This window comes from Sceloporus occidentalis, unplaced genomic scaffold (genome assembly GCF_023333645.1).
Source record: "Sceloporus occidentalis isolate IW3139 unplaced genomic scaffold, rSceOcc1.0.p SCAF_1, whole genome shotgun sequence".
Taxonomy (NCBI): domain Eukaryota; kingdom Metazoa; phylum Chordata; class Lepidosauria; order Squamata; family Phrynosomatidae; genus Sceloporus; species Sceloporus occidentalis.
Genome location: NW_028316981.1, coordinates 202,721,883 through 202,737,919, shown reverse-complemented (window position 1 = coordinate 202,737,919; position 16,037 = coordinate 202,721,883). Strand labels below are relative to the sequence as shown.

The window sequence follows — 16,037 nt, the reverse complement described above, 5'->3', positions numbered from 1 at the left end:
TAAAGAATTTTAAAAAACAACAACAGTGTCAAGAATACTCAAGATGCTTTTTACAATGAAAAGGGTTAAATTTTAAGTGTAGAAATACTGTAATGAGATTGATACAGAGACTTAAGGATTTTTTTTTTTTTACTAGTAGAATATTTCTTGACTAAAAGTTTATGTTGTTTTTTTATTGGACTAATTGAAATTTGGCATATCTTTTTTATTACAGGTATGTGTTCTTTTTGGAACCCTGTAATGTAGACCTGGTAAAACGGAAGATAAAATCCATAGCTCTCTGCGTGTCAGCATGCCCACAGAATGAGCTGAAAACTCTGGCTGATGTTCAGAAATTTGCAGATACTAATGGTAAGGCAAAGATCAGTGCTATTTCTAATTTTGACCGGCATTATATGGTGTCACATTGTTTTGTTCATTAATCAGACAGGACGTTAAAAATATACAAATGCAAATATTCATTCCAACAAAATAGTGAGAGTATCATTCACACAGGATTTTTCTAAGATATTTCCTATTGTAATACATGTAAACCAAACGGTGTGTTTTTAATTTTAAAGAAATATTATTCATATTTATAGCCATTAAAATTCATAAAATTAATTAACTAAAATGCACTTAATGAGTTGGCCAAAACATATATAGTAAATTTAATTATTCAAAGAACAAGCGTCATAAAACTGTTAGTTGAAAAACTTGACAGAAGACATTAGAAAATATTAGTTAATTTGCATCTCCTGTGCATAATGTTTTCAGAAGAATTTTTACAACAGATTTTAAAAAATGCTTCTCATGACCCGTATGGGGTATAACTTGAGCAGAGCCTCACAATCTGTAGAGTGAAGTATATGCAGTCTGTGGACCTTAGATTTGGAACCCCTGACACAGTTGCTGATTCTATTCTAGGGCTAGAGATTTGAAGGTGAAACACATGAGCCAAATAAAGTGCTTTCAAACTGCTTTGGGGGCAGGGCATTTAGAGGACACATGCCTCCAAACCAGGCAGAAACCACATCGAAGTCATGCTCCGGAGCTAAAAACCAGAGCAAAAAGAACCTGGAATATTCTGACTTAGCTGGGAAAATGTGCACCTTTGACCCTGCATATACCCAACGCAAGAGCAGTTCTAAAGAAGCGATATATCCTAACCTTAACCCTAACCCTAAAGCTGCATATAAACGTCCCGATGCAGGAGTGCATTAAAAAAGAACGGAGCCGCTGTATCAAAGCGGCCAAGATGGCAGTGCAAAAAAGTGACACCTCCAATGGATGTAATCACAACCTACACAAGCCAGACAGTCCAAGGGGGGCGTGGGGTGAAGGGGACATGTGGGGGGGGGGGCGGTTCTCCATGATTCTGCTTTGCCAGTGTTTTACTGGGCACACCAATGCCCAGGACCAGGGGAGGATCGTAGGTGTGACTATGTGGCTGATCAAAGGGGCGGCATGCAGTCCCTAATGGTGTGTTTCTGCAGTGGTGCGCATGGATGCTGGGGAGGCAACAGACAAAATTACCAAGCCGCAAGGCTTGATGTCATGCAGTGTAGTCGGGTCATGCGCATTTGGGCCATCTTCGGAGCATGCCATGTGGTCAATGGGGGTTTGAAGAGCTTTCAGAAAAGCAGGTTTGAGCCGCTGTTTTCTGCCTATCTGTTCTCCCCATTGGGTGGTATCCCTGTCCCTTCTCCTTTATACCTAGCTAGGTTCAAGCTAGCTACCATGCAGTTCTGCATTATCTGTCACAGCAGTATCAGGTGTTTTAGGACTTTCTCTAGAAATCATACATGACATTTGTTGTTGTTGTTGTTGTTGTCTTCAAGTCCTTTCCTAAGGCAAACTTAACATGGAATTTTCTGAACCTGAAAGTTTGATTTGCTCAAGGTCACCTAGTGGTTTCCATCACTGGAGGTGGGACTTGAATGCTGACTCCTTGACATTTCAACTTACTTTCTACTGTTGTTATTTCTATTTTGATGTTATTCTGTAAAATTCATAGTTTATTATTATGACTCTGGCTTTTTGTAGGAGAAAGCAATTGACCAAGAAGCCTGTGGTCTCTTATGCCTTCTTTAAACATTGTTGTGTCTGTGAGGGTAAAATCCCAGTTTCTGACAGACAAAATCAGTGTTTGTTGTGTTTGGATGAAGAACATATTCTAGGCCTTTGTATTTTTTTTGTTTTTAACACACAAATAATGTAAATTGGTTAAACTGTCTTCTGAAGGAATAGGCAATAGTGTGACAGTGCCTTTTCGCAGCTGCCCAACCCCCCCTGTTGATACCCTAAAATCCCCTTTCCCCTTCTTGTAGTATTCTAAAAGTGGTTTTGAGTGGGAAATTATCTGGAAGGTCAAAATGGATATGGCATTTGGTAGACTTATACTTTCTTCAGTACTACCATCATGTAACTTCTAGTCTGCCAGGATAAGCTAAGCCTGCTGATTGCTATGTGTGATATACAGAGACCACAACAAAGAAGAAAATTGGTGCTTACCTACAAATACGGCTTTTCCAGTGGCCATGTCTGTACTTACAAAATATGTTTATCCTCCTACATCACTGTTGTTATCAAGTGGTTACCACTGCATTGGCTGACATAGCACTGAATGATAGTTTACCTGAGCCTGTACATAAGATAGGACTGGAGGGACTACTGTCAAAACATCTCACTTTGGAAGGTTCCAGAGTGAGGCCTTGTGTATGTGCAGAGATGCACAAATGGCCACTTGAAGAAGCACAGGTCCAGGTGCGCATTCTCTTTATGTGTCAATTTACATGATTTCTTTTTTAGTACTTCATTGGTTTTATTTTTCCAAAAGGGTTTGTTGCATGTCCTGTTTTTTTTATTTCTGATAGGAAATCATGGACATTTTCTCTCTCCAGAATTTTCTTATATTCTGGAAGAGGGCAAAATTGCAGGTCGTGGGATACCCATGGGATTTATAATGTATGCAATAACATTAATATAGAATGGGTTTTTATGAAGGAAATTGATCACCTTAACATTTCCTTTCATTTATCCCTTCCAAATCTAATTGTGAGCTGTTTTTAATAATTTTTTTCTTGCCTGGCTCTGAAATCAGAAATAAGCTTGGCTGAAAGAAAAATGATCTTGCAGGGGCGTTTGCTAGGAGGAGTACTCGGTAGGCATAGAAAAGAGATTTGGGACTTTTTGGCTAATTCTGTCCTGTAGGTTTTTCCCTCCCTTTTTGCTCTCCTATCATCATTACTTAGGATGAATATACATTTCCTGTGAAAATACATAGTTAGTTCCATCCTAAGAAATTCTAGCATGGAAACCTCTTAGATGGAGTGTTTGCTGTGATTACACCCTTTCTGATGTAGTGCTATTTCAATACTGGAGCACATTCCCTTGCTGTATTTTGCTTCCTAAGTAGGGTTTTTTTTTGTGTGTGTGAAGAAGGTAAAAAATAAGAAATTATAGGAGCTTTCTAGTTCCAAAATCTCTGCTCTATTCATGTGGTTTTATTTTCCTATCCTTAAGAGCCTGCTGAAATATTAGAGCAGCAAGATCCTAGAGCACTTTGAATAAAAGGTCATTAGGATGAGGAGCCAGTAATATGGATACATTTGGGAACTCATTAAGTTGTGCAGCCTTTATATATTTCTCATTGATCTCTCTTTTTTAAAGGAGCAGTTAAATTTATTTGTTTTGGAAATACCTTCAGGTCTTTAATAGAAATAACTACTGTCCATATTTATTGATAATGGTGATATAAATACACAGTGTGATGTAATAATAATAATAATAATAATAATAATAACAACAACAACAATAATAATTTTTTATTTGTGTTTTCCCGCCTCTCCCATAGGATTGAAGCGGGATTACAGACTAATTAAAAAACCATTACAAACAACAATATCATAATAAAATCCAATAATTCAAAAGCTCTAAAAACAATCATGCAACATACATATCTGGGGTAGGCAAAGAATCGATGGTATCAAAAATTACAAACTTCATTCTTCAGGGGGGAAGGCTTGACAAAAGAGGAAGGTTTTAAGACTGATTCTAAAATATAGATCCCTAGAAACTAGTCACTGTCATTACCACCTGGGCAATGGAGTGGTGGGGCACTTAGATCTTCAAGGGCAGAAGGATGCAGAGTGAAACTTTGTCAGCTTCCTATCTCTTACTCAGATAGCCTTGGAAAAAGCACCACTTCCAAATAGACTTTGTGTGCCTTCAAGTCATTTCCAATTTATGGCAACCCTAGGTGATTTTCTTGGCAACATTTGTTCAGAGGGGTTTTGCCTTTGCCTTGCACTGAGGCTGAGAGAGTGTGACATGTCTAGGGTCACCCAGTGGGTTTTCCCAGCTGAGCAGGGATTCAAACTTTGCCTCAAGGGTTGTAACCCAACGTTCAAATCACTACATGATACTGACTCTCTCAGATGGACTGTAATTAATGTGTTTTCTTACCATTAAGTTGTTTTGTTAATGTTTTATTACTGTGGCTGTTTATTTAAAAAAAGAATTAAATTATATTTTGTGGTTGTGTGTTGTCAAGTCATTTCCAGCCTATGGCGATCCTAAGGCAAACCTATCAAGGGGTTTTCTTGGGAAGATTTATTCAAAGGACATTTGCCCTTGCCTTCCTTTGAGGTTGAGTGTGACTTGCCCAGGGTCATCCAATAGATTTCCATGACTGAACGAGAATTCAAATCCTGGTCTCCCAGATTCTTAAGCCAACACCACTACTCTATGCTAGTTTTTCTGTTATTTAAAAATATTGAAACAACCTTAAATATATTAGTGTCAGCTGGAATAGAGCCATTGAGTCAGTTGTACTTTTACATGCATTGATTTACGTCATTGATTCAGTAGGCTTGATGTACTTGGGACAAACAGTTGGGCTTAGGTCAAATTTTTTATTACAGCATTGTCTGATTGTCCTTCTGTGTATTTAGTTTGGCACAATTGATGGATTCCAACAGGTTACAAATATTAAATAAAATGAAAGAAATAAACATGGAACTCCCCTAAATGATTAGCACACAGTATCTGAGAAGGTTAACTGAGAATGTGAAAGAAATAAGATTATTTAGAATCGTCACACAGGTTTATTTAATGAAGATGATAGTTTTGTAACAGACAGCAGAAACACAGAACTGCAATTGAGGAATTTACTCTTTTTGCAGTAAAATGGTTCTAGCTTCATATATTTGGTCTAGTTGATATAATATGCAACTGGGCTATATATAGGGGGGAGCTATAGTGAAAGGCAATATTGTTGAGGCAGAAATTGGTCTCTCTTATAAACTATGCATTCCAGTTTCTTTCTGCTAATTTTGGACTGTCCATTATAAAAATGTTTGGCTGAAGATCTATAATAAATGTGGTTTTAAATTTTACACCTGGGAGAAAAGGAAACATGGAAAGATAAATCTAGACGTATCCTATACATGCCACATTCACAGTGCAATCCTGCACATGTTCACTTAGATATAAGCTTCTGTGTTTTTAATGATAGTTCCTCCTAGGTAATTTTGGATATAGCTTTTTCAAACAAGCCAACAAGGTAGTAGCATGAAAGTGGCTTTGATAGAAGGTGTTTGGCCCTGTCAGTATATGCATAAGATTTGTATGTATTCTGTCACTTAGCGTACTGTGATTGTAACTCTTTATGACACAACAATATTTGCAGCAGCAGCAACAACAATTACACCAAACAGATTTCTGATAGTGACATTTGAAAGGGTAAATTAATCCCTTTCAATTTTAAAAGCTTTCTTTCTCCTCCCCCCCCCCTTTTTTTTTTTTTCTTTTCTGTTCCTTTTTCTTTCCCTTGTCTACTATGCCAACCTGCATAGGTTTTTAAATTAGCATTAACACGCTAATCCTAAACCAAGGCATTAGATTTTATCAGAAAAGACACTCTAATCTCTCTTCACTTTGTATGACCTTGGGGGCAGCTGCTTGTTCTTGAAGTAAGCGTATTAAAAAGTAGATGCAAATGCTGACCATCAGGACAAACGAACTGTTGGATTGAAGCTGTAGATATAGTAATGAGAAAAAGTAATTCCCTTCAATGGACTTTCTTGCGAAGGGTGACTTAGTTAAATTTTAATAATTAAGATGATTTGGATCTAATTTATTTAACTGGAAACATTTTGCCTGCCTTCTAGAAATTGGAAAATGGATAGTTCAGGCCCTGTAATTATAGTTTTACAGGCTTTGTACTGTACATATAGTTATGATGAATAGTGTATTGGTTAGACACAGTGGTTATACATTCCACACAAAAAACCCTCTGTTATTTGCTTATATACCAGAACTGCAGTCTGTGGTCTGTAGCTTTAGGTTATGGGCAAGCAATGGTTTGACAGTAGCAGCCACTATGTTTGCCGCTAAATTAAGAATGAGAGGGCAGGATGTTAAAACAGCAAAACATGGTGGTTGCTACTGTAAACCATTGCTTACCCATAAACTAGAGCTGCAGACCATGGTTTGAATAGACTACAGTTCTGGTATACGAGCAAATGCAGTGCTCTCCTCCCTTATGCAGAGGATCTGTTCCGGACACACACACACACCCGCGTAAGGGGAAAATCGTGTATGCTGGCACCACTTTGTAAATAATGGGGCACACCACGGTTGTGTGGCCATTCATTACATTGTCGCGCGGCTTCAGTGTATGCTGAAAGCTGTAGAAGTGAACCTGCATATGATGCGTGCTCACTGTATATAGTAAACTGGACTGTGTCAAGTTTATTTGACCTTATTTGATTAACCTTTTGATCCAGATCAAAAGGTTATCGGAGATTCAGAGTAGAGTAGTAAAGCCCGCTTCACTAGTTATGTCCATTCCATGATAAGAGGAGGGACACAAAGCTTCTTTGTTCATGGGTGAGACATCTCAATCCAGTAATAATTTTAGGATCCCATGTTCTAATCTAACTCTTTTCTACTGTGTGGTACAAATTATGAGTGAGAAGGACTTAGCATTATTTCGGTTCTGGTTCTTATCAGTCTTTAGGTATCCATATACTCCATGTGCTTTTTAATAGGAACCAGGATTGTGCTCCATGATCAGCTTGAGGAAAAATCTTAATGTTAGCACTTGCAGAGCTGTAAAGTTGCTAGTGCAGGAAATTGAAATGCTTCTCGTAAACCACAACTTTCTAGAAAAGAAGTACCCAAAGATTATTCAGAAAATATATTTGGGACAGATTAAAACACATAATCTTGGTAATTGCTGAGTTTGCATCTGCTCCTGTCACTGTCATTAGAACTGTTGTGTTGTTAGTACTCTTGAAGAATGAGTCTGTCTGCATACTTAATTGAAAAGTCTAATTACAGGAATATTTGTGAATTAAATGTCCACACCTAAGTTCCTTGCTTAAAATGCTGATGTTTTGGCTGTATTGAAATGGCAACAGGTGCAACACACAAAGAAATTGAGGGATATGTTTGGCTAAATAGATAGAGGAGAACAGAATTAATGGCAAGAAAGTACAGTCAGATACTCTTCAATTACTCCACAGATAAAATCTCTTGGATAAAAGCCAATTTAGATGCCGTCATTGTAGCGGAGGTCGACAATGGGGTGTCCAGTAACTGAATAGGATTACACTGGATCAGTTTCAGTTGGTGAGTACTGCTGATGTAGACAAGCTGCTGGGACAAGTAAGGAAGACAACTTCCCCGTCCTTGGCTGGTCATCCAGAGAGGAGATGCAATTAGGTTTCAGATACAAATATCATTAATGCATCTCTCAGGGAGGGAAGTTTTCCATCTTGTTTTTAAAAAGTGGTGGTACAACCACTTCTTAAAAAGCCTTCCCTGGATCCCCTGTACTTACACAACTGTAGATCTCCCTTTTCTAGGCAAGGTGATCAAGAGGGCAGTTGCCTTTCAACTCTAGGCAGTCTTCGATGATAGAAATTATGTAGACTCATTTCAAACTGGCTTCAGAGCAGGGTACAGAGTCGAGACTGCTAAAATCACCTTAGTGGATGATGTTTGCCTGAGCATTGACAGGGGGAGTGTTCCCGTGCTGGTGCTTTTGGACCTCACAGCAGTGTTCAGTGCCATTGACCATATTATTGTTCTGGAACACCTGGGGGATTTGGGAATCAGAGGCACTGTGCTTCAGTGGTTCCAGTCCTATCTTTTGGGCAGGTTCCAAATGGTGGTGTTTGGGGATAGCTGCACCTCAAAAAAAAAAAGCTGTTATAAGGCATACCACAAAGTGCCATTCTATCCCCAATGCTATTCAACATTTTCACAATACCACTGGGAGAGATCATCCGGAGGCTTGGGGCAGGGTGCTATCAGTTTGCTGATGATACCCAAATATATTTCTCTGTGACTTCAGCTTCAGCTAAGGATAATGTGTCTCTTTTGAATGAATGCCTGGAGGAGGAAGGTAGTGGGCTGGTTGAGGAAAAAATGAAGCTGAATCTAGATAAGAGAGAGGTGCTTACTGTCAAAGGTCCTAACATCAGTTTGGAGGTGTGTCAACTAGTCCTGACTGGGGTTACACTCTTCCTGAAAGACTGTGTTTGCAGCTTGGGAGTGCTTCTGGATCCATCGCTCAAAATGACATCTCAGATAGATGCCACAGCCACGGATGCTTAGTATTAGCTTTGGCTGCTACACCAGCTACACCCCTACCTAGAGCTGGAGTAGTAGTGCACGTGCTGATAACCTCAAGGCTGGACTTCTACAATGTGCTGTGTATTGGGCTACCTCTGTATGGAGTTCAGAAACTTCAGTTAATTCAAAACACAGTAGCCATATTGATTATTGGGACATCCAGGAGTGATCACATTACACCAATATTAAAATCACTCCACTGGCTGCCATTAGTATGTGGGCAAGATACAAAGTGTTGGTTGTGACCTTTAAAGCCCTACATGGTTTGGCTCCAGGTTACCTTCAGGATTTCCTCCTCCCATATAATCTGTCCCGTGCACTCAGGTCCTCTGGTGGACATCTACTCCAGTCAGCCAGGATGAGGTTGACAACTACGAGCCAGACGACCTTTTGTTCAGCTGCCCCTAGACTGAGGAATGACCTGCCAGAAGAAATTGAACAGCTGCATAAGCAGTCTGAATTTGAAAGAGCAGTGAAGACTTGTCTCTTCTGTCAGGCTTATCCAGATGAATTTAAATTGTGAATTTTATGTGATGAATTTTAGTTGTGGATTGTTTTAATACATATTATATGTTCTTTTAAATTGATGTGTGTTTTAACTGATGTTTATTGTTAATTGTTGTTGTCCCCTACCTCAATCCATGTGGAGAGGCAGGTAAGAAATAATAATAAAAGTAATGATCACTAGCATCACCAGGGGGGTGCGGGCCATGCCGGGTGACACCACAGAAGGGAGGTGACACCTGGTGAGTGCTCCCACTCCCTGCCATGTGCCGTGGCACACGGTAGGGAGGGAAAAAACCTGGCACCACATGTCCCTGCTCTGTGCACCTTTACTTTAGAGTAAAGCTGCACAGAGCAGGGATGGTGGCGCTGGGCCCTCTTCGTCCCTACCCCCCACCTTTAAAGCAAAGCTGCATGGGCAGGGAGGCAGGGAAGGGCCTCTTTTGGCTCTACCCCTGAAGCCCTGCTCCCTGCACTGGGTGATACCCCAGTATGGGACACCGATGATGATGATGATGATGATGATGATGATGATGATGATGATGATGATGATTAAATAAATTTAAATTGTTGATCATGAGGTAACAAGAAATGTAATGCCCAGCTTTAATTGCATACCACTCTTTGGCCTGGTACACACTGCCAGGAAGCCACATATTTTGCAAGCTGGCACCTTCTCCTTCTGGCCATGTAGCAACTGGCAAATCCTCAGAAGTCCAGGAAATTTTACATCCATTTGCATCACAACAAAGACCAATATGTTTCCATCCTTGTGAGGCCACAGGTCTCTTTGTTAGGCAGAGGACACTGGATTTCTGGAGAAGTCTTCATGCTTTTGCATCAGGAAAACTTTAGATGGGATTGAGGTAAAATATGCCAATCCAGTCCAAATTGAAGAAGAAGAAAAATGTTTTATCTTTGTTGGAGATTGAAAGCACAAATAGCCATTCCACTGGCTAACTCTTTAAGATTCCCCAGTTGCAGCTATAATGTGGTATCTTAAAATCCAGAAAACATCCAGGGTTAGCCATATTGGCTATTTAGCAAATCTAATCAAAAATCCACCAAACAGTGATACCTTTATTGGTCAGCTAAAATGCACAATATACATGTTGCAGGCTTTCAAAGCTTTATATATTCACAATATATATTGTACATTTTAGTTGGCTCAATAAAGATATCACTGTTTTGTGAATTTTGTATATTATTGTACTTATGGATTTCTTAGCAATTTGTAAAAATAATCACATAATAATGTGTGAATCTTAATAATTTGATATCACAGTGTTTAATAGAGTTCTGGTCTGATATTCAGCTTCAGACATTTTACTCATCAACTTAGAATCAAAACTATAGAAACACCCTTTAAGGTTTCTTTGTCAGTGACAAAGATTAGAAACATTTTTAAAAGGGGGAGTTTTGAGTATCGGGCCATGGGGATGTCTGCAAACCCCACATCTCTATTTTAATCACTTACATTTGAAGCTCTTCCAATGCAGCATATGTATATATAGAACTGAACTACTGTTTATTACAATGCCTTCTGTTTTAAGTTAAATGTCATTAGAGCTGAAGGGCAGGGTATAAATACAATCAATCAATCAATCAATCAATGTTTCAATGAATATCCAATGGGGAACAAACAGAAACTGAGGCTATCGAAGCCATGGAATTGTCACTGAGGATGCTGATTTTGTTGTTTTCAGTTCGATTCTCAGCATGTTTGCTTTGAAGCAAGTCTCATTGTTTTCAGTAGCATTTTCTCAAAAGTAAGTGTGAATTGTATTGCAGCCTAGGATTGGTAGTTAAATTGCTATGGAAAAATGGCTTCTTGCAGCTCTTGGATTTCTGCCAGATGGCATGTAACCCAAAGTTGTTATTTCAACAGAAATACAATTTTGAGAAGCTGTAATGGATACATAAGATGTTTTGGTTTGATATTTCATGGTTCAATAGTATTGTGTGAGGGTCCTTGGCAGAGTCCTTCCTAATAGCCTAGAATTGTCTGTATCTGTCAGTGTTGTCATGTACATTTATATAGACAATATAAAAAGACTTGGAAGAAAAAGAAATGTGAAACAATGTGTTTTGTACTTGGCTGCTGGGAGTGGGAGTACCTTTCTTCACGGATTGTGTTTGCATCAGTGACTGTCCATCAGAAAGTGAACAAAAATGCTTTTGAGCATTTTGGGGCCCATTAGAAGTGTGTAGAGGGATTGTCAAGAAGTGAGAGAAATGAGAGTGTTATTTTTGTACTGAGGTTCATGTTATAAATGCTTTTTGATAGCTTGAATGACCATAAACCTTGCAAAGATTTGTCCACTATCTTCCACTCAGTTTTGATCTCCTGATTTTTCTTTCTCTAGTTCTCTGTTTCTTGGGAGCTAGGATTTAGGACTTTGACTAATCAAAAATGAGTTCTTTACAGTTTAGGTTTGAACTACTGTTATTTTTCTTCTGCTGCTCCATTTTAAAGACTTGTATTTTGAGTTGGTAGTCAGCTTGACAATTGTAAGAATGGGTTCTATCAATGAAATTAAAGGAATTAATTTATATCATTATGTAAAAAGAGGGACATGTACTCACATAGTGATAATGGCTAGTCGTTTTCTATTGAGTATCTTTGTTTTGAATACAGTCCATGAGGGTTGGGTTTGCTCACTATCTGAAGAGGTGTTTAAATAACTACATGCATATTTTTAGATGGTGCTGAAATTTACCTACAGGTTTGGGATTTAATTCTAGTATAGCTTCACTATGGAAGGATAATGGAGAAAAGCTATTATTTGATAACAGTTACTTACTTACAGGAAGACACACAACATAAATGGGGAGATGGGTACAAGACCTTGCCACAAACCCAAATGTCCACTCTGTCCATACATCCACTTAAGAAATGTCAATGCAGGACCTTATCACATAACCCACAATAGTAGATGCACTTTTACTTGCTCATCCTCTAATGTGATATATGCCATCCTCTGTGAGCAGTGAAGGTGCTCTGGGGTTCTCTGGAGTTGTGTGGACTGCCAAAATTGTCCAGGGAAGAAGAAATGAAGCCAGAAGTGGCCAAAAGTTACCTTCTGGTTCTGAAAAACAGAATTTTTAAACATGTTGAACTGTGTCATGAGACTTCCAGAAGAAACAAGTCACACAGGGGCAGCAAGAGGCAGAATGAGAAGCTAAGGAATCTGGTGGTATTGAGGGCTGCAAAAGCAGCCTTGAGGGAACCACATTTTCCCCACCCCTCTTTAGCATCACGTTCCAGAGCTCTGTTCCACCTGCATCTGGTATTACTGAATGGAATGTTACAACTAGTGATCTTGTTTCTAAGGTCAGTGGGCATACTGTCTCATTTCTTATCAAGTAATATTCTCTGTTTATTTTTCTATTTTTTGTCCTTTAAACAGGTTCTACTTTATGTAGCTATGAACTAAAGCCATCTGAATACACTACAGATTCAAGGGCTGATAAGCTTTGCCCCAAGCTCCCAGTTCCAGAGAGGTAAACATACTCCTTCATGTCTTATTCTTTTGTCTGAGCCTAATTTTTGTTTATATGACGTTAAATGCCTCCATGGGCATATTAAGAGTTCTGCATGACACTGTAGGGTATGTTGATGGAGTCCCTTCTAAAGACTGCACTTCTTTAAAAAGCTCTTGTTTCACATTTCATATGTTTTATTAAAAATACATTGAAAATGTGCTATGTTGATTCTGCTGTTACCAATCAGCTTGGCACTTGACGGAGATAGGCGGCACTGTTAAGTTTGAATCCTATGAAACAGATAGGGAAGGGGTAGTGCTTGGTGCATGTGCATGAAAAGGTTTGTTATTTCTGTTATAATTTGTGATGTCTTTTGTTTTAGCATTTCATTAGAGTGGGGGTTGCCTTGTCTGTGCCCTAAAATTTTGTTCTGAGTTTCCCAATCTAGAATATGAAAACGAGTCAAATTTATCAAGGAATATTTCCCTATATATTTATAAAGACTTCTGATACATGCAGTTAACCCTTAAGCTGCTTGGCTGTTATATTTTTGCATAAATAAATGAAATGCTGTATTGTTTTGTTGTATAAAAAGGGGGAAGCGGGGAGAGGGAGAGAAAACAAAGGACTGTTGCAGTACCTTGAAGATTAACTGGTTTTTATTTTAGCTTTCTTGAGCCCAAAACAGACAGGTAGGAAAGTGCAGGTTCTGGCCGCTTGCAGGGCGGGGTGTGCAGACCTTCCTTTTTATGCTTCAAGAGACTAACACAGTTATTTCTTAGAAAACTAGGAAATTGCTTTAGTGTTGTTGAGCACCGTGTCTCTGCTGTGACTGTGTCTGAGGCCCGGGACAGACCGCCCCAAAAGGGCAGCCTTCTGGTGGCCTATTTTCCTCTGGAGGGACGCGGAAGCCGCCAAACTGAGTGGTGTCCCTGCAGAGTAGAAAGAACCCAGAAAAACGGTTCATTTTGAGCCGCCGGGCACACTCGTGGCGTAATCGACGCGCAGCTATGTGTATATACTGGGCGTCGCTTACATCAAAATGGTGTCGCCTGTGTACACGGGACACCACCATTAGTCCGCTGCTGTGTCGTGCTCTTTGTCTCCAAATTTGTATTGGCCTTTCAACTTACATATGTGAACATTTCAGAAATCCTCCATGAACAGAAAGTTGTGTAGATTCCATGTTTTATTCTAATGCCCATTTGCTGTACAGTGCTCCCTCGGGTTACGAATTTAATTCGTTCCGCGGCGCCGTTCGTAACCCGATACATTTCGCAACCCGAAAAGCCCCGAAAAGCCGCTGGAAAGCCGCTAGCGGCTAGCGGCGGCTTTTGAATTTCGCGCCGAAACGCGCCGAAAAAATCTTCGTAAGCCGAAAAAAATCTTCGCAACCCGGAACAGTTTTTTTAAATCTAAGATTTTCGTACCCCGAAAATTTCGTAACGCGGTGCGTTCGTATCCCGGGGTACCACTGTAATCATATTTGATTAAATCAACTATATCACTGAAAATGGTAACAGGTTGTATAGTGCGCCCTTGGCTTATGCGGGGGATCCGTTCCGCCCCCCCTGCGTAAGCCAAAAATGTGTGTGCTTGTGAACGTGGTGGCGCGATGGCGCTATACATGTTTCAGCATATGCTCAAATCAGCATATAGCGCGCCCACATATGAAGCAGGCGCACTGTATTGCATCTTTCTCTACTAATTGCAAAATAGTGTCATAATGAAAAGGAAGGGATGGAAATAGGATTCATGAGAAATTGATCATAGTTCCTATTGTAAGATGGACACTGAATTATGAAATGTGAACAAGTGTTTGCCCTTCCGAATAGCGTTCTTCTCACTTTAGGAGTCTTAGTAGAAACTTGCTTTTCGACATTGGCCAGATACAGTTGGGCAGAAAGGAGCGCCGAGACGCCGCCCCTTTCTGCCCCACATGGAAACTGGAGCAACCAAACGCCACGGACTCGGGACCCCTAAAAAGAACTCGCTCCCAGTGGGTTCTTCTTAGGGTGTATGTGAGGTGCCATTGGCGCCCTCACGCACAATGATGACGTCCGCATGGTGCCACCATGCGTATGTCATCATGGCAGCCCCCATGTAGACGGGGACGAGCCATGATGGCGCCGGAAGTGTGCGGTAGGGCTCAGAAGCATGCGGACATTCCGTTTTCCGAGCCCTAAAATCGGCCCCATGATGGCGCTTTTTGCCTGTCTTTGTTCTGTTTAATGGAGGACTAAAATGTTTACTTGTTAAATATCAAAGTTCATAGCCTTCAAGCCTGGTTGATATTACATTGGAAGCTAAAATATGCAATTTTCAGAATTACCATTGTCATACAGTGAAGTATGTAGATGTCTAATTAAATCTAACCTCTGTTCTCCTGAGGAGAACAAGGAATTTGACACTCCTGTGAGAATTGTCACTAAATATAATTTCTGTTCTTCCTAAGATTTCTTTTTGTATCTTAGGCCATACAACTTCTGTGTGGACAAAGCTTCATATCTAGGCCATGCAGCTTCTGTAGGTAATACAACACTATGAGTGGGCAGTGAGAGTTTTCCCAGCAGTTCTGTTGAGCCTTTAATGCCTGTGGAGTTCTCCTTGTGCTCTTCTTTCCAGGGCACAGCTTGCTCTGCATGGTCCATTTAAAAAATATATTAATACATTTTTTTAATAATATAAAACAACATATAACGAGAACAACCAAAAAACAAACAAACAAACAAACAAACAAACAAAAAAACCAGCCAAACTACAATCCTAAAACTAACTCTTGCAAACTACACAAACTAACTACTACACGGATACTACACAAAATAACAAAAGGAAGAAAAGGGAAACAAATGACTTCCAACTTGTTGGCTAAAGACTGTATTTTTCAAATAGATTACATCCTCTAAATATATAATGTGTATTAAAATACATTTCTACATGTTATTCCATTCTACTATTCCTTAGATCCTAAAATTTCTGTTTCTTGCCCAGTGTTTCCCCATAAAATCAACTATCAGTTTCCATTCCTTTTAAAAATAATTTAGTGACTTTTCATTAATCAGATTTGTCTATTTCAGCAAAATCATATACAGTGGACCCTTTTTTATACGCTGGGGTTTGGTTCCAAGATCCTCCGTGGATAACAAAATCCGTGGATGCTCAAGTCCCATTAAATATAATGACATAGCAAAATGTTGTCCCTTATAAAAAATGGAAAATCAAGGTTTGATATTTGAAATTTATACTTTTTTTTGAACATTTTCAAACCGTGAATGCTTGAATCCATGTATAAAAAATCTGTGTATAAGAAGGGCCAACTGTAATTTTATCAACCAGTAACCAGCTATGTCTTTCCATTTTTGGGCATGGCCCATAGGAATCCTAGTGATGAAAGGGCTAAATGCCTGAACTGCAGCCACTCA

The 16,037-nt window shown here is 39.5% G+C and overlaps 1 protein-coding gene across 3 annotated transcripts in view; it reads left to right on the top strand.

The window, feature by feature from the left end:
* LOC149323244 (choline transporter-like protein 1) overlaps positions 1 to 16,037 on the top strand; it is a 118,159-nt gene that overhangs the window by 53,556 nt on the left and 48,566 nt on the right. For all 3 annotated transcript variants that reach the window (XM_089488638.1, XM_089488639.1, XM_089488637.1), the window contains exons 4-5: positions 215 to 351; positions 12,540 to 12,633. In XM_089488638.1, the coding sequence (XP_089344764.1) occupies positions 215 to 351; positions 12,540 to 12,633 (231 nt within the window). The remainder of the gene's footprint in view (positions 1 to 214; positions 352 to 12,539; positions 12,634 to 16,037) is intronic.